Raw genomic sequence first — 18,930 nt, forward strand, 5'->3', positions numbered from 1 at the left:
GAATTCACGGAAATGTGCCTAAGTCGGGAGTAGCCATCCAAAGGCCAGGAACTTTTTCTGGGCACCGCCATAGCAAGATGGCTGCAGAATCCTTTTTCTTATTGGCTGTCATTTAGCAAAACGACTTTGAAAGCCAATCAGAAGATGCCTTTAGCAAGATGGCGTCGATCAAGTAAAGCAACGCAAGTTTTAAAATTCTGTGGCGCCTAAACGTTAGTAAAGGTATTTTTGTTGCATAATATAAAATAAGTATAGTAATTGAAAAATTATAAGCGTTTTGAAAATTTTTTGTACAAAGTCAATCAAGTAAAAGACCAAAAATGCCAGTTGTGCTATACGAAACTGCGGCAAATACGGCTTTGTTACGTATATCTTTGTTGAATGTCGCAAGATGACGCCACTTGTCAGCTTAATTCCTTGGCAGCTGCTGCTTGGTCCGCTGCGAGCGGTTGCCGTACAAACAAAACTGGCCGAAGTTTGTTCGCTTCGTGTTTTTTTCTTCTGCTTGTGGGACTTGGCGTGCGTGTTTGTGTGTGTGCCTGAGTCTCGTCGGAATGTGTGCGGCGCCGATTGAGGGAAACGCGTCGCTATAACGGCCGTTGTGCCTAGGCGATGGTTCTAAGGGACTGCCCGGTTTCTTCTCGGAATGTGTGACCGTGGGCTCTTAGGGGCCAATGTGACCGATCGGCGAGCGAATAGAGCCCGTCTCGCTGGAGCGTCGTCGCCGCCTTGTGTGTGCCTTGGGAGTGGGGGGTTACCCCCGTCCCGTCTGGCCCCGTAATGGCTAACCCACCGACTCGACGGCACGGAGCCATGAAAATCAGACTGACAGGTGAGTTTAGCGACTCTCTACCACTCACCCCTACGTGCGGTAGCGTCAGCCGAGCCCCTCATTCGAGCAAGTATCGCGACTCCGAAAAAAACGGTAGTCGGACGTCTGCTAAGCCTAACGTATCTTCTGCGGCAACGAAATATCTCGTCGCTTTGCCACTCTTTGCTTTCTCTTGTCTGCAGTTTGGAAACCGCCATGAGAACCCAACTTTGTCTCGAGCACTGTTCCTACTGTCTCAACCTTGGTGCACACGCCGAGTTCATTGCGGGCGCGATTCCATCCCTGGCCTCTGCGCTCATGATGCTACGAAAACAAAACTGCACGCACATTCCTGCCCAGTTTCATTCAGACTCGGTCATGTTTTTAAAAACGATAAACACCTAGTTTTTTTTTATTTTCTCCTTCGGAAAACGCGCAGCATCGTTCTCCTGCAGCGACGTTGGCAGTGGGAACGTTCGTCGCATCGTCTGCACGTATTTCTAATCCCGGCGGTGTATCATCGTTGCAGACGATCTGGTCAGCAGCCGTACGAGAGTCCGCGTCGCCGCGAGGGGCTCGGCGCAAGGTCGTAGGTTGTGCGGGATTTGCATGCTGCTGCGTGACTCGATTAAAAACGGCTGCTGGCGCAGAGGACTCTTCCGCGATCGCTGGCTGGCTGCCCTCGCCTGGGGCGAGATCGCGGTCGACGGCGGAAACGACGGAGCAAAAGCGGAGTCTCCAGCTGCCGTCATTTTCTCTGCTGCCGTCGTCGCAACGGTCGCCGCAGAAAAGTAAAAAAAAAAAAAAAAAAAGCCGACGGAGGCGGCGGTCGGTGTCGCGGAGCCACTCGAGCGATTCATTTCACATGCGGCGCCGCAGAACAGGCTCCTCTATGCCCTCTCGAAAGGAAGTCATCGGGTTGCTAAAGTAACCCACCCTCTCCATTCTCTAAGCAGTTCGAAAGCTCAGTTTTGCTGCCGCGTCCAGGAACAAACAGATTTTTTTACTAAACGGAACCGCAGCCGGGTCGTTAATTGAAGCAAGAAAAACTTCAAGGTTTCTGGAGAACCATTCAAGACACGAACGGAAACTTTTGGAGCAAATTAACTCGCCGCACCATGTGCCTCCGTTCTGTAAGCAGTTCCAGACGACAGCCTTAAAGGCCACGTCCAGCAACACGTGTATTTTGCTAAACGAAACCAAAGCCGTGTCGTTAATTGAAGCCAGAAAATTCGGGAACTTTCGGCAGAACCATTCGAGGCTCAAACAGAAACTTCATTTTTTTTTTTTTTGGGGGGGGGGGGGGTTACGCGCACACATTCCGAAGCTCCCCACTACATCCGGGCCCTTGAGGCGCGCGTAGTGGGGGGCTTTCGGATTAATTTCCACCACTTCCGGTGGCAATTAATCTGAAAGCCCCCCCCCCCCCCTTCCCCCCCCCACGCGATCTTTACTGTGCGCGGAATCTCTACACTCGGGCGTTTTCGCTTTTCGCCCCCATGCGAAAAGCAGCCACCGCGTCCGGGATCGAACAGACAGACACTCCCGGAGCGTATCTGTCGCGGACGTCGTCTCCGCGCTGAGAACGAAAGGCGTTTCCTGTCATCAGAGGTGTCAGTTCTCGTCGCCGGAGGCTCCTGTCGTCCCAGCCTCTTCGCCCGAGAAAGGAGTACGCATTGACGCTGCAGAATCGAGGCAGTGGGCCCTAAAACGGGGCGATAAGCTTTGTTTAGCCCGCACGGAGCCCTTTCGGCGCCCGGATATTTCCCCCTTATCAGCTAAGGAGTTGGCTTTCAACGCGCCGCCAGTATGTATCCGGGAGCACAATAAACGTCCCCGAGAAACTGAAAGTGAGTTTATCTTTGGCCGCTGTGGCGGAAAGAAAGGAAGTGAAATGGCCAGTTTCGCAAGGGCGCCACTATTGCGTCGGCGTGCTTTTCTGTCTGTTCCCTTCGGCGGCGCAAGGTTAGCGCGGACCGTGGCCGGCCATGCGTTTTGAGGTCTTTGCACTGCCCGGGGGGGGAGAGGGAACGCAATTTGAGCAACGTAGCGGGGAAAGCCGACGGCCTGACTAGACTATGCTCTGGGGCGAAAGAAAGTCGGGTAAGTTTAAGTGCAGGGGGGTAACTCTGTTGTAGCTTTCAGGATTGAGATCAGCAGCAGTTTCGCCCTGTCACAAACTGGTGACTGTGTAGTAGCTTTTCAGTTAAACTAGCAGTCAGAATCTCGATATAGAGCAGGCAGCAGCTTTGTCCATTACAACCTCCAGGTGCTTTTTGCAGTAGGTCATTTTTCATTCTCTGGATTTTTTATTTGTTTTGTATTGGCGAAAGGGAGGAGGATGGGAGTGGCGCTTGGGGACAGGAGACGAGCCTCCTGGATCAGGGAGGAAAACTCGTGTGGAAGATACAGTACAAAGTGAGAAAAAGAAGTGGCCGTGTGGTGGTGAGATGTAATGAAAACCGGTGGACTACCGGCGCAACAGAGCGGCTACCGAGAGACTGGGAAGACCTTTAGCTCGATCGAGGGACGAATTAAGAACATTTCGGGGCGAAGAATGGACTCGGGCGGTTGGAGATTATGGGAGAGGCCTTCGGTTGGTTGGTTGGTTGGATCCAGGATATCAATGACGAGTGCCCACTCTGGGGAATTGGCCAAGGAGGGCTAACATCTCATGTCGGAAAATGGGGACTTCAGTTTCCGTTCTGCCTTGTACTTTTAGGTGGGCTGATGATTATGATGGTGGTGATATTTTGTCTCTGAACGACCTTGCAGTCATTGCACTTGTGGCTGCGAAGTACCTACCAGCTCTTCAGCTAGTCACGCTTATGCGAGGCGACGCCTCCGCTGCCTTGCATGACGGCGCACGCTTACTGCCTCGGGTGCTTCCCCGGTGGCGAAAGCTCCTCCCACGATGCAGATAAGATTCGCTTGCCGACACGTGCAACGCCGATGTTGCAGCTTCGGCGAAGCGTCGGCCTGCGCCTCCGTGACAGACCCGTGACGCGCGTGTGGCTATCGGGCGTCAGGTCACTTCCTTGGTCAAGGGGGCCGTCGTCGCAGACTCCCCTCGTTCCAATCTGCCCGCCGATAAAGCAGTCTCGTGGCCTTGCGGGCAGACTTTGACTCGTTGGCGGGCTTTACCTTGTTGAGGTTGCGCAAAGGCGACTTTCTCGGGCAGACGATTTATTTTTTGTGGGGTATGCGCACTCTGTCCCAGATGGAAGGGCAGCACCTTGAACCGAAACGGTTTTCCTGATAGAGCCGTCAAACGTTTAAAAACGGTATTTTTGTGATGTACCAGTCTTACACGAATGCTGGGAATCGTGACAGCGAGCCGCGCGGCAACATACTTTTTAAGTGTGCGTGAGGGGAAAAGAACTACTTAAAAACTTGTCCCAGGCTAAAGCAATAATGAAATGCAGACTTTACTTTACCTTTATGCGGTTTTGAATCGCGCATTGAAACGGACAGAGCTGTTTGTGTACGTACGGGAGTGTCACATTTAGACATGCATGGCGCCACATTTCAGGAAGTTTAGTGCCAAATATTTTATTCACCTGGAATTTTTTTGTGGTTAACTATGTACGAGGAGCTAAATGACATGCAGTCTACAAAAATCGTTTGTCTGTCCCTTCATTCAACGCACACGGGGGGGGGGGGGGGGGGGGGGCAGCAGTGGTTCGCATAGGGAACGTCCCGTATAGGTGAACCTCGTTTTTAAGAACTGATATAGCGAATTATCGGCTATAGCGAACTAAATACGAACTTTGGTTGGCCGCGCTTTATTTCAGTGACACTTATTCCTTGAGAGCCGCGCGCGATATCGGATATATAACGACGAAATATTTGACCCGTAGGCTGAGAAGCTACTTGGAAAAACGTCCGAAACTGCAGAAGTAGAAAAGGCCCTTTTGTTCAGGCACACACTGTGGGACACTTCAGCCTGCTCGGTGCTGTGAGCAGCCACTAGACAAAAAGATCACACCCTTCTTCAAATAAATAAGAACGCAAGCCTGTTTTGCGAGGTGAACTTTGTTCTGCTGTAATTTCGCGTTTCACGATCCGGTTCATTGAGCTTGAAATGCCACAAGGACGAAGATAAGGGTTACCTTGTTTATGGTTGGTTCGAAGATTAAAATAACGCGTTTTTGTGTCGAGGATTTTGGGGGGGGGAGGAGGAGCCAGGTTACCGCTTGGTGTGAACGGATTTTTAGCTCTGCGGTTACAACGAATATCGGATATAACGAACCAAATTACTGTCCCGCTACTACTTCGCTGTAAGGAGGTTCGACTGTGCTCGGATTCTGTGGAATCGAGTCATTGATTATGGGACGAAAGTGCAGCAATACTGCCTTTTATGGGGTTCTTTGTGCACCGTGGTTTGCGGGACGTGGCCTGTGCGACAGTTGCGGGCCTTCACCGAGGGAGTTCATTTCAATGGAAAACGTTGACACGTGACCAAGTTAAAATTCGAGGTTAAATCGTCTTTCAACGGATAAAAACGTGGTTATCATCGCAGGTTGTGAGTGTAATAGAGTACGATAAAATCATACGGCGAGACCGCGGGTTTAGGGGAATGAGGAAAGAAAAAAAAACTTTTTTTTTTTCTTTGGCTTCACGCTGAACACGCGGAAGCAGGCTGCCTGCCGGACTCGTGTGCAGATTACATGTCGTGTTGTGTCACTCATCGTTACGTGGTTTTCGAAATCACCGTCGTACGGGTTGCATATATCATGTCTACAGGGTCTATATATTATAGCCGGCCTTGAATAAACGACCCTCCGGTTACCCAAGGTAGCGCAACACGCACAAGCATCGGGGGGGAACAAAAATTTCCCCGAGCGAGCACTTTCACAACGCGCAGATAATTTTAGGAGAGGGGGTCATAGTTAATGTTATTTCCCCCTCTGACCTTTGTTGATTCCCTTCCGGGTCTTCACCGTGGTGATAGTGGGGGTGCCGTTGTGTGGGGATTAACGGACGCACAACTTTTTGCTTGAAGTTGCGGGCGCACGTCATATTCCGCGTTTTCTAAACACTCGCACAAACGCAGGAAAGTAACCGCTCTTTCCCTGCAGGAATCAATAAAAACCGAAATCTGCCGACCTTTCCTTGAATACGGAAAACCCTGGTATATACGGAAATCGAACGCCTCATCACTGCCGAATCGACGGCGAGCATTTCCTTTTGGAATCTGTATACGCCGTCCCATCCGCTGAAACTTCCTTCGGCGGCTTTTGGAATGGCCAGCGCGGCGTCAAAAGCCTTCTGTGTTTTGTTGCCATCCTTCTATAATGTGGAACGGACGTTTTTTGGCCTGAGCTGCAAATAGTATGGTCGTGGGGTGAATAATGCCCCAGACATACGAGGAATATAATGATGGCTGTCAGAGCGAATGACATTCGGTTTACCGGTTTACGCACTTAGAGAAATGTCCTTCGATATTGGTGACGGGATGACAGATAAATTCGCGAAAGTGTACAGTATTGAGCTGGATGCGCCAGCATTGTTCTTAGTCTTTTTGTTTCTAAAAACCATGCAGTCGAACTTTTTTTTTTTTGCTACAAAGAAGGGTATTTTATTGTAATAAACAGGAATAGACATTGCAAGCCAAAACAAGTTCGAGTCAGATCCGGCTGCACACAAATACTGCTGAATTAACGAAATCGCCGGTAGCCTCAAGTATTGTTATATCCCGGGCAGGGTGCGCACAGGTCCTTGAAAACCTTGAATACCCTTGAATTCCAGAAGTCTGTTTTCAAGGCCCTTGAAAACCTTGAATTTTTTACAAGTCCTTGAAAAGTGTTGAATTTCTTGAATTCTAGATTTAATTTAGTAATTGTCATCAAGAAAACGGACTTTGTTGCTGAACTTTTGTTCTTGTTTAATCATTCTGAACCGCAGTCGAGAAAACACCGGTTTTTATACCTCTGTAGCCGATTCTGTTAGGCAGCTGGCAACACTGAAGACAACGAGCCGTTTCCATCCCCATCGCTATCGCATCGCTACCTCGCCATCACTCGCTGAGTCATACGGCCGCGTCCGTGCGCTAGTATTCGTCTAATCGTGATTTCAGCGCTTTTTGAACGTGGCTTCTTCGGTTGAGTGAAAGTGATGTGTTGATATGTGAGACAATGCCCGGGAAAAGCAAGTTTCAGACTACGTGGCTCCACCATGACGACTACAAGCAGTGGATTGCACCGGACACAACAAGTCCGCATCGGGCTAAGTGCAAGCTTTGCTGCAAAACCTTTGATGTGACTGCCATGGGTGAATCGGCTTTGAAAAGCCACATGAAAAGTGCCAAGCATATTGCTGCAGTGAATATAACGCAAGGTCGCGTGTTGGACAGCCATCTCACTGCTGTCGCGAGAGAGACAGGGCAGTCCGCTACCACGGCTCCGTTGCCGTCACCAAGCCTAAACGACGCTTGCAAAACGCACGAGCTTGTTACTGACGCTGAAATTATTTGGACTCTGAAAGTCGTCACATCCCACATGTCGTACCGGATGTCATCGCAAGCAGGGGAGTTATTTCAGCGCATGTTCCCGGACAGTGAAGTGGCAAAGGCGTTTTCGTGTGGTGAAAAGAAATGCGCCTATGTGACATGTCATGGTCTGAGGCCTTTCTTTCTCTCAGCTTTGCAGCGAGAGATAGAACAGTGTGAAGTTTTTGTGGTACTTTTCGATGAGTCGGCAAATGACTGTCTCCAAAGCAAGCAAATGGATGTGCACGTGAGGCGTTGGGACTCCGCTCAGAAAGTGACGACGAGGTATTATACCTCCGTTTTTCTGGGGCATTCTACAGCTGATGACATCCAGGAGAAGTTGCTGAGTGCCCTTGAGCCATTGCCCCTTGCAAAAGTTCTTCAGATATCTATGGATGGTCCAAATGTTAATCTGAAGTTCTTTAGGCACATCCAAGTGCACTTGCAACAAAATTACCAGGTTCAATGTGTGGACTTAGGCACTTGCGGGCTTCACACAGTGCACAACGCTTACAGGGCAGGAGTTTCAGCAACTAAATGGGGACTTGATTGCCTGTTGTCTAGTCTGAATGCACTTTTTGAAGATGCCCCAGCACGGAGAGAGGACTTTTCTGCAGTCACCGGCCAGCACACTTTTCCTCTCAAGTTTGTCGCCCACCGGTGGTTAGAGAATGTCCCTGTAATTGAGCGAGCGTTGTTGGTGTGGTCTGACATCAACAAGTACATTGAGGCTGCTAGAAAAAAAGCTGTCAACCTGCCTAAATGTGCCTCGTTTAACAACTTGTTGGAGTTCAGCTGTGATGCTTTGCTCCCAGCAAAGTTGAATTTTGCATTGTGTGTGGCAAATGCACTGAAGCCTTTTTTGGTAGAGTACCAGACAGACAAAGCAATGGCCTTTTTCCTCGCAAGGGATTTAGAGACTGTTCTAAGGAAGCTGTTCACAAAGTTTCTGAAATGTTCAGTCCTGTCTGCCAAAGGAATCGTGGGCCTGCTGAAGGTCGACCTTGAGAATGCTGAGAACCATATTCCACTAGAAAAGGTGGATATAGGCTACAAGGCAGAGCAAATCATCAAGAATTCTTATGCAAGCGCAAAGGATGTGTTTCAGTTCCGGATGGAATGTAAACAGTTCTTGATCTATGCCACAAAGAAGGTTCTAGAGAGAAGCCCCCTGAAGTTTGCATTTGTTAGGGGCCTTTCTTCACTGGACCCAAGACAGATGTGTACAAAGCCAGACGAATGCCTTCCTCTTTTCAGAAAAGTGTTGGATACCCTCATCACTGTGGGTAGAATGGCTGACCACGTTCGAGACACAGTGTTGGCTGAGTACACGGAGCTCCTGCATGAGCAAAAACATAAACTTAGACAAGTTGACAAGGGCAATGATAGGCTGGATGAATTCTATGCTGACCTCTTGAAGTTCAATTCAACCTACTCGGAGTTGTGGAGCATTGTGAAACTTCTGCTTGTCCTCAGTCACGGCCAAGCAACAGTTGAACGTGGATTCAGTGTGAACCGGCAGGTGTGCGTAGAGAACTTGAAGGAGCTTTCATACGTGTCGCAACGGGTTGTGTGTGATGCGGTTGAGAAGGCAGGTGGTGTCCTACAAATTCCAATCACTAAGGAACTGAGGATTGCTGTGTCGGCAGCTAGGCAGAGGTACGGAGCATACCTGGAAGCCCAGAAAAAGCAGGACCTTGATGCTTCAAAGCAGAGGAAAAAGCACTGCATAGAGGAAGAGCTTGACGCAATGAAAAGAAAGAAACAAAAGCTGGAAGCCACAATTGATGACCTCGTGGCTTCTGCAGATGCCTATGCGGAAAAAAGCAGAGGCAGAAAATGATGTGACACACATTGTCAAGTCAAATAGCCTCAGGAAGACGGCAAAGGACAAGACAGCTGAGCTTCACTCGATCAAGGTCCAAATTCTGCAAAAGCGACTGGAGCTCCCCTGAAGAGGGTGGCTAGGAGGAGCTGCTTAATTTTTTTTTTGCTTTGTGCAGTTAATGCTATTTGGGGCAATAGAACAATTTTCTATTGTGTGTGACATGAACAAATCTGCATTGTGATATATGATAAACCTATTCTTATTTTTTCTGTTCAGTGCAAGCAAATTTGCATTGTGAGATTTTTTTCTTTGTGCAATAAATATGTCGGGCCTTTTGAAAGCCTTGTCTGCAGATCTTTGATGTAAAAAAATCAAAATAACCTCGCGCAGAGGGCCTTGAAAAATCCTCCCACAGGGGCTTGAAAGTCCTTGAAAACCCTTGAATTTTTCTCTTCGTAACCTGTACGAACCCTGTATCCGGAACTTCTTAGTAGTGTGTAAGCATTACTGCGGACAACTGCGGAGGGAACCCGAGCTTGTTCGTGAATGCGGGAAATTCGTAGATTCGAGGCACAACTGTAGAAGCATAAATGTGGCGCCAAGACGTGCGCTGGTGTACGTCTTGGTGTACAACCAAGCGTCAAAGGCCAAATCTGCGGCCCAAAGCTTTTGCTGTTGAATGGGCCCTGGCGGCAAGCAGTCGCCGACACCACATTTGACACTGTCGCGAAACCACGCTTTGAACGGCATGCACATTGGCAACAACGTTACAATATTTTGGAGCAAGGTAAAGAAAGTATATATACTACATTCAAGTACTCATTGTATTACTATTGAAAAAAAAAAAAAAGTTGCTATATTTGGTGCATCTCTCCCGTTTTGAAGCTACTGATTTGCTCGGAAGCGAATGGGTTCGCAGAACTCATTCCGCCATCCAGTGCCGTTAGCATTGAATGTCATTCTTTATTTTCGTGTGGGGCCAGACTAACGGTATTATAGCGGCGAATGTCGTGCGCTCTTAATATCGATCATTAGCCGTCGTTTGCCTTGTGTGCAGCGGAGTTTGTTAGTTGTCTACACAACGATGGTCGCGTAAGATTCCCACCGATATACCAGAGACGAACGAGCAGACTGTCATAGACCACCCGCTCTCCTCGGGACGGCACATGGTTACCTGAAATGAGGAACCGCCCCACCTAAAAGCTCAATAAAAAGGTTTTGTTTCTCTCTCAAGAAGGACCTTGGAGAACCCGTCCCGGTACGGTGACCGGTAAAGATTCCGGCCGAGATGCTATTGACAGCTTCGCTGCAAGAAAAAATAATGACCCAAATTTAAACAGGTTATTTTTACGATATAAAATTAGGATTGGCTAAGTTTAAGGATTGCGAATTTTAGCGCAAGCTTCTGGCGAATAAGCTGGATAATGAAAAAAAAAAAAAAAAAACATGAAAGCTAGCCACTTTCTCGCGCAGTTTCTATTAGGTCACAGAGACCAGTTTGTGCCATTTGCGGCCGCCGACAAAAGCGACCTCCAGTAATCATGATTTGTGGAATTGTAATTTTCTCTGGTTCCATTTGTGAACAAGTGGTTGGGCTGTGGAAAGGACGGCTGCACTTTCGCGTCCCCAGCTTGGAGGAACAAGACGAGGAAAACTGGATGCGGAGGAACAGTTGTTTCCCGTCACGTGACACCCGAGTCAAACGATGAGCCATGAGGTTCAGTGCGGGTCTAGATGTCCCCCACGAGATCCAGCGACTCTAAAGGTCTGATTTGGGCCAAGAGGTCCAAAGAGCCCGAAGGTGCTACCAGTGCCCAAAACATCCAACGAGTCAAGAAATGTCAGAGGGTCGAATGAGTCGAGATGTTTCACGGGTCAGAGGATCAACGATTCCAAAGGTACAAAATTTAACGAAAAAAAAAAGCCAGCCAATTCACCCTGTGACGGTGGTTGGAAAGCGAAGCTGTAACCGGCACTCAACGGTTACCCATACGACGTCACTTGAATTCACACACGTGGCTCTAAAAAGAGTAAAACCAGACATAAGTGAAATGCATTTAACCACACCCTTTATTACTTCAAACGCATGATTCACGAATGGTGGTTGGTTGCGCTGCATTGGTGAAGCAGATAAGTGTTAACTTTTTTTACAAATTGACGGGAAGCTCAAACCCGGTGTTAGACAATCTCACTTCTCCGTCTCTGCCGCCGCCGACGGAGGCGACGAGATGAGCGGCAGAGATGGAGAAGTGAGATGACATGCGTTGGTGTGAGCTTCCTTTAGTTTTTACAGCTCCTAGCGCATGCGCAAGGCGCGCAAACGGCCTCTACACGTGTCGTGGACGGAGCGCACAGCGGTGCGACAGGTCGCATGACGCTATCAGGTGGCATTCAGCGAGAACGCAGGGGCAAACCCAACGTTACTAGATTAAACCCGCAAATGTGCTCGTTGAGTGTGCCGTCTGTCTCCCCCGTCTCCGTTGGGTTCTCAGCTCAATCGATAAGACAACGGGCTCCCGCTCCGTTTCTCTACGTGTTCCATGTCGGAAACGGAAAAAATGGTCCCGGAAAAAATGGTCCCGGAGAAAATGGTCCCGGAAAAAATGGTCCCAGTGACCATCTAGGAAAAAATGGTCCCATGCTCCAGTCGACATGTTTCCCTTCAAGTTAGTCAGATCTGAACTTTCTTGCGGTTTTCATTTTGTCCTATTGCGTTTTAGCTAAAGTGTTGAGAAAGCGATGGAATGCTTTACTATTCCTATAAGGGGCAAAAATTAACGCCTCTGGAGGCTGAAATCTAACAAAGCAAATTGGGTAGACCGACAGACGGACGGACGGACGGACGAACGGTTTGATGGATGGATGGGTGGGCGATGTATGTAGAAGATGGATAGATGGATGGATGGATGAATGGATGGTGGGGCTGACAATCGATTAAGAATATTAATGCAAGTAATCGGATTAAAACCGCACAAACAACAGCGAGGCCTGGAACCGTCGGTTTAGTAGCTTAGTCGGACACAGCGATCTCAGTGTCTGGAAGGTCATAGAAGCTCTACGCTGCGGGGTTTCATCAGTATCGGTGAAAATTGCACCGGGTCTAGGACATTTCGGTGCAGGACACTTCGGTGCAGGACGTTTCGGTGAGGACATTGCGGTGTACGGACATTTCGGTGTGCGCATATTTCGGTGTACGGACGGGTACCCGTACGGACATATCGGTGTACGGACGTTTCGGTGCACGGACATTTCCGCGCGCAAACATTTCGGCGACCGAATTACCGGGTGCTTGTTTGTTTGAAACAGCGTTATATTTTTATTCTCGCTCAACATGGGTTATGGATAACAATCTAGAGCAGCGATTGCATTTTAGATTGATGTCGTGTTCAATTTTTGCCAGGTATTTTTATAAACTGAACGTTTGTATACTTTCCTTTAATACCTCGTTCAGGTAACACCTGTTCTTTCGTAATTTTTTTTTATTTACGACAAGACGTTATTTATATTCGCTCTTTTTTGGGGAATGCTAATCACTTAGACAATTAGCCGGTGTCTACGATGGCTAACGCACTTTTTTATGCCCCGCCCACACTTGATTAGCCCCCTGGGCAGCCCCCCCCCGATGCTAGTTCCTTTCACTACACATCACATTGATTGATTGACTGCGGGGTTTAGCGCGTCGACGCAACGGAGGTGATGAGGCGCGCGGTAGTGGAGGGCTCCGGATTAATTTTAACCACCTGGCGTTCTTTAACGTGCGCCGAAATCTCGAACACACGGGCACTTTTGCTTTTCGCCTGCACCAGAGAAGCGGCCCTCGCGGCCGGGAATCGAATCCGCGTCCTCGTGCTCAGCAGCATCACTACACATCAGCAGGAGCATCCTGTTTATCCTGTCGGTACCTTCACCTGTGGAGGTTGTGTCGCAGTGTCCTCACAACGCACCATTTTCTCCGGGACCATTTTCTCCGGGACCATTTTTTCCGGGACCATTTTTTCCTACACCCGTTCCATGTTCGATTCCTGGCGGTGCCAGTTATTTCTTTTATTTGTTCGCGGGAGTTTTCTGTTGACACCAACGGTCGTGAGAGAACCCTTGGGTGGTAGAGGTAGAAAGATTCGCTTTAAAAAGTGGATTCGTACCAGCCCGAACGTCCAACAAGTCAAAAGACATCCCTGGGGTTGGAACGATCCAAGAGGTCCAACGAGTCGGCACGGCCAGCGAGTGAAGATAGTGAACTGTGCTGTTCAAGATTCTAGTATAGAAGGGTGGCTACGTTGTAGAAGTAAATATATTAAAGGAACTTTCGGAGCCGTGGCTATACGTTCTCTATAAACGACGCTATTTCATCGAACCTACTTTACTCTTCGTTTTAATATTGTTTTCTACAAGCAGGAGTCGTGCTCTTCCGTGTTTCGTACGAAGCCGAAGCACACGTTTCTATATCGACGCCATTACGTCAAACTGTGTTTTTCTTATTCCCCAAGGTTGTTTTAATTTCCTCCCTAGTTTGTCGTTGATTGTTTTAGGGGCGAAGAACCATAGGGGCTGGGGCTGTTGGCGTCTCCTGTCGTCGTCTTAATCGTCGTCTCGTGTAGTCACGGTACTAAAACACCGGGGCATTCGTTTACGTCTCGCGCTAGAACGTAACGCGTACTAAAAAACACCGGGCCGCTCGTTTACGCCTCGCGCTGGAGCGCTTCGCAACGCGTACTAAAAAAACACCGGAACACTCGCTAACGCATCGCGCTAGAGAGCTTCGGGCTTCAAAGACGTGAGACGTTTACAGCAAACCTGTATACCTCTACCCCCCAGCGGTTTCACCTCCGTTGGCAAAAACGCCAAGGCGCCAAAAATACACTACACACTGCAGGCTTCGCCCCTCCCCCATGTTTCACGTTAGTGGAGATGGCCCGCTTTTTTTTTCTTTTTTACATTGGGGCGATTTAGTGATTGATTGACTGTTATCAGTATAAGTATCATTTAATGAGACGTGTGGAGCCGTTAGGTAGAAGTAGGACAACTTTTTTTTTTCTCTTGGCACTGACCTTTTTTTATGCACAGGTGCATTTAAATCCGTGCTAGTTTCTTGCTTACGTCAATAAGGTAAAACGTTAGTAGGGCAATAGAGTTTATAGATGCTCTTGTGCTGTCCACTTTGTTCGCGTGTCCCTTAATTTTGTTTATTGTGTAACCTAAAGCGCAGTCTAACAGTAATTGCCTCGTCACTGTTATTCCGAGCTGGTCTACATTACCGTACATTACCCGTCCTCTGCTCTTGTTCATACGTGTTTTGTGTTCATCCACGAAGAAGTTCAAGAATGGCGAAAGGTTTTCTCGCTAAGGAGAAGAGGTCCTTTGCAAACAAAAGTGCTCCTAGTATATAGAGGCCCCACTAAAGGACTCGTTGGATTTTCATACTCTCCTAAGCTGTTTCAAGATGTCAAATATGGGTCCTGCGAGTCGATCGATCCAGCGAGTCCAATTTTGAACCTTATGGTCCGGTTTTGCGAAGGCTCTTCCACCTCGCGCCGCAGTGCAAGTATCATAAAATTACGCTTCTCGCCAAGGCAACTTTTTTATGGAGGCTGTGTCGACTTTCACGCTTTTCTGATTTATGGTCAGAGCGAGGTTGTAGAAGTGTTCCCGCGGTTCCCGTTTCAGATACACGCGCTTCTAAGGCAGGAAAGAGCATGAGCCCGAAAAACAAAAACAAAAAAAAAGTTTAACACGCACTAGCCTGCTGACAGCTGCCGTCACGCTTACCAGATTTCTCTGGTCACCCGTGCCAGGGCTGCAGTCAAGGCCGAAAGGTAGCGGGACCAAGGCCAACCCGCCTCACCGAGTGACGCCTCTCAACCACCACAGTTCGCTCGAATTTATTAAGGAGAGAGCTTCCTTAATGGAACTGATGGCGTCCTGTAAAGAAAGAATATAACGCCTTTCCCCGTAGACCGGTTGGTTGACCGAAAAGCTCTGATGAGATCTCTGGACACACTGCGCGTGCGTGAAACCGGGATTCCACTGTGTCAAAACGGTTACATAGATAAGACAGTCCCCGCATCGATCATGAAGAAGGAGCACAACAGTGTACCTTTATCTCATCAACCACGTATCGGCATACATTTGGATCGTTCGTAGATGCGTTTACTTAGTGCGCCAAAAATCATCGCGTGGGTTCCTTCTTCGTCTGCGATTCGGGTCTTTTAAAAGTTCGGCGTCGACTGGGCGCACTTTTAGTTAAAGGGGCCCTGAAAGGCATTTTGAGCACACTAAATGAACTAGCGCAATCGCTAGATTGGGTCGCGAACGTCACCTGTGCCAAGTATTACTCTTTTACGCGCAGCGGAAAGCTCACACTTTTGTTGCAAAGTTTGTCGCTTTTTTCTCACCCTTTCCTTCGTGTTTTTGGACGCCGCCATCTTCACATGTCTACATCATCGATTCCCAGATGTTCGTCATGAGCTAGACATCCTGCTATTGGGCGGCTTTTTCACGCACTTCCGGCAAGGAGATGAGTCGTCTGCTCAGCGTCGGCTCGCCGGCTGATCTGCCAGCGGAGTGCCGGAGTGCTTTGACATTTTACGACAAACGAAACAAGTGTAAAGAAACGCTTAACCGTTTGTATTGAATGCAACACGGCCATAACACGACGTGGATTTTATCTTACGTGAGTACGTACCATAAAGAAAGTCCCGTGGCACTTCTTTGGTGCAATCGCAGAGAACGCCCTGAGCCGAATGCCCGGGTTTGACGCGTACATTTTATTCAACTTCAAAACAATCCAGAGATGCGTTTCGAACGAACGCAACGTCACAACATGCGTTGCAAGTCTGAACCGCGATTGACAGACGATGAGTTGCCTCCTCCTGCCCGTCGTAAATACGGCACTCACCTCACACCCGGTTTGCGGGGACGAGCAGCAAGTCACAACTCTGGCGCGCAAGCGAGAAGGCTTTTAGCCAGGCACACTGCACATACCCCATGCGAGGTTGAGTGGTACGTCGTTCGAGAAAGATAATCCAGACCATGGGAAGCACTATCCACCCGCAGAAGTACAATGTCGCATTTCATCGCGAAACGAACGCGTCCACAACACACAGGAGGCGATGCACACACACACACACAGCTTCGGTCGCTGCATTGGCTTAGCTGCAAGCTTCGTTCGGACAATCAGCGATGCTACGACGATACAGAGCTGCGTGAGGACGACGTGCTAACCACTTCACGTATTTAAAAACACAGGGGCAAAGAACAAGGTTCATCGGAAGCAAAAAATCTTTCCTCCATTATAGTGCCTGAAATATACTGGCTAGTGTGCCGAGGGCGGGCTCCAGGCGGGCGCCGGGAGCGATGTACGCGGCCGTCTGCCGCTTGGGGCGCTGCCGTGCGGGAGTATGCGCGTTCATCCGGCCCGAGCAGATCGCGCGGTTACCTCCGAGCTGCGTAGCAGACGGCAGCGGCAGAACTTTCCATTCCCGCTTGCGACGAAAGCGAGCGAAAGCGACGGGAATTCTGTCGCGCAACCAAAATTTGTCCCGACCGTTCGACAAAAACGATCGTCGCGCGACAAAGCGACGGAATTCCTGCCGCTCTCACTCGCTTTCGTCGCAAGTGCGAACGGGCCTTTATGCGCAATCTCCGCCCCACATAAAACAAGCTCTTGCTTGTCGCCTGAGCATACGGTTGATATCTGACTACGTTACACTGTGCTTGCCAGTGTATTTAAACGATGTCACAGGTTTGAAACGTACGCGCTCGGCGTGCAGCTTTGTAAACGCAAGCAGTTTCACATACGCACGCTATTTTGCTGCTAATAGAGTTTTAGTACAGCGTTTGTGCCTTTGCATACGCTAAACGCTAAATTTTTGCGTCCCGCTACGTGACACCGCGATGGGAGTTTTAGTAGAGCGTCTCATCAGTTTTGCGTAGCGACACACTAATGCATACGGCGCCATCTGTCAAATGTTTTCCGAAATGTCTCGCCGGCTGATCTGCTAGCGGAGTGCCGGAGTGTTTGGACATTTTACGACTATCCAAAGAAGTGCAAACAAACGCTTTCCCGTCAGTGTTGAATGCAACACATGGGTGCAGCTTGTCAGAACACGGGTTCTCGCTGATCGAGTGCAGCGTTGGTTTGCTCTTCGCCTTCACGTTCATCGCCGCTGATAAAGCGATCCGATCCGGCGCGTTTTGTGCACGGGTTCTGTGTCGGTTGAAAATGTCTTTTTTCACATGCCGCCGGTAGTAGGAATTACAACCACCGCAAAATAACACCCGGCACCAGCGGGGCCACATTTGAGACCGCGCTTTTTGGATAAACAGTGCGCGGTGCACCAAAGGGAACGAGCGCACGATTCTCCCCACGCGGCTGCGAGTTCACCGCCGATACCAACTGCAGCCCTGCAGCTACGTACACCGCGAAAGGGCAAGGCCAGGCCGCACACATGCGGCCAGGTCATTCGTTCGCTTTTCCAGCCTGTGTCCATGGTGTCTACAGAGATGAAAAAGCCGAAAGAGCTGGCCCGTAGCAGACGGCAGTCTGTGGGAGCGCAATAGCGGAAGTACGTCACCGCTGAGGAGCGGAGCATCATGGGAGGGGAGGCCAACAGCGAAGAAACAGTTGAAAGGAGGAGGAAATACGGCGCGACGATAATTCGCGGTTTTTGATTTACGATTTCTCAGCTAATACTCATCGCTTTAACAAAATTCTTGCAGGAGGAGATTGCTAATACATTGCTTTATTTGGTTACATGTACATCCATGCATCGGCGGAAGGCATTTCAGGACCCCTTTAAGGCTGGACGCACTTTTAGCTTTCGCGCTTCTCTTGGACTTTGGATGGTAATTTTTTATTCTCTCTCTAAGACACGTTTTAATGAGGAGATAAATCTCCGCTTGTGTCGGGTTCTTTTCGCGGTGTGCCAGCGCGTGCCGTGCCGCGCAACCGGCGCTGTCTGTCGATCGCGTCCTCCTTTGTTTAATGGCCGTCTGGCGAGCGGGAAACGTTGTCGTCGCCGTCGTCGCGCACGTAGACGCGCACGAGCCGCCGCCGCTGACGACAACGGGGTGGGTCACCCCCCCGAGATAAGCGGGACACATCCGCGGCCTGGCCGAGGTCGTCTGCTAACCGCGGCGCCGGCTGCTGGCACCGCTTGGCGGGTCGGCGGCGGGCCGTATCTAATCGCGCCCCATCGGCGGGGGGACCCGGCGCGATTACGTGTCGGCCGCCGGGCCCTGCGTTGTGACGACCTGGGAATGGAAAGAAAGGCCAGTGTACGGTAATGTGTGCAGCACGCACACACGCCTGGGTAGGGCCATTTCAATTAGCCAAGGGTCGCGCGGTGTAAGTGGACCCTGGTTTTTTTTTGGGCACTTGGTCGCCGTTCTTGTTTTCTACTCTTGTGGGAACGTACACGCGAAAGTTGAAGTCTGCATGCCTGGTGGGGTTCCTTTTATTTACTATACGTATACCCAACCATCTTGGGTTTCCCTGATGTAAGGTGAAGCCTTAGCAACGGCCTCACCGGCTCTGAGGCGTCAGCCGAACTGGTTGCTGACGGCGAAGCGGAAGAGGGGAGGGGGAAGGCGCGAGTATGTGCCGGCTTTCCGTTACGCCTAACGGTACGCTTTGAGGCCTAATGTCGTCAAACGGTACTCGGAGCTGCCAGTAGTTAAGCCTGATCGTGGAGCTGAACAAGAGCGATTGTGAGCAGGAGTCCGTCCTGCTCAGTGCACGATATTGCCAGCTGGCGCAGCGAAACTGTGTGTCATTAGGTCTGTGCGCTGGCCGATTTATTT

At 49.6% G+C, this 18,930-nt stretch overlaps 1 protein-coding gene and 1 pseudogene across 2 annotated transcripts in view; both read left to right on the forward strand.

Annotated features, from left to right (window-relative positions):
* The first annotated feature begins 423 nt into the window (after positions 1 to 423).
* Positions 424 to 18,930, forward strand: part of LOC144138296 (E3 ubiquitin-protein ligase SMURF2-like) — a 77,125-nt gene continuing 58,618 nt past the window's right edge. The window contains exon 1 of one of the 2 annotated variants that reach the window (XM_077670502.1): positions 424 to 832. In XM_077670502.1, the coding sequence (XP_077526628.1) occupies positions 781 to 832 (52 nt within the window). In that variant the 5' untranslated portion in view covers positions 424 to 780. The remainder of the gene's footprint in view (positions 833 to 18,930) is intronic. The other variant, XM_077670500.1, reaches the window with a different exon arrangement.
* On the forward strand, positions 6,715 to 9,560 carry LOC144138295 (uncharacterized; annotated as a pseudogene).

Source organism: Haemaphysalis longicornis, unplaced genomic scaffold, assembly GCF_048455015.1.
Source record: "Haemaphysalis longicornis isolate Haplotype H1 unplaced genomic scaffold, Haemaphysalis longicornis Haplotype H1 scaffold_5, whole genome shotgun sequence".
Lineage (NCBI taxonomy): Eukaryota > Metazoa > Arthropoda > Arachnida > Ixodida > Ixodidae > Haemaphysalis > Haemaphysalis longicornis.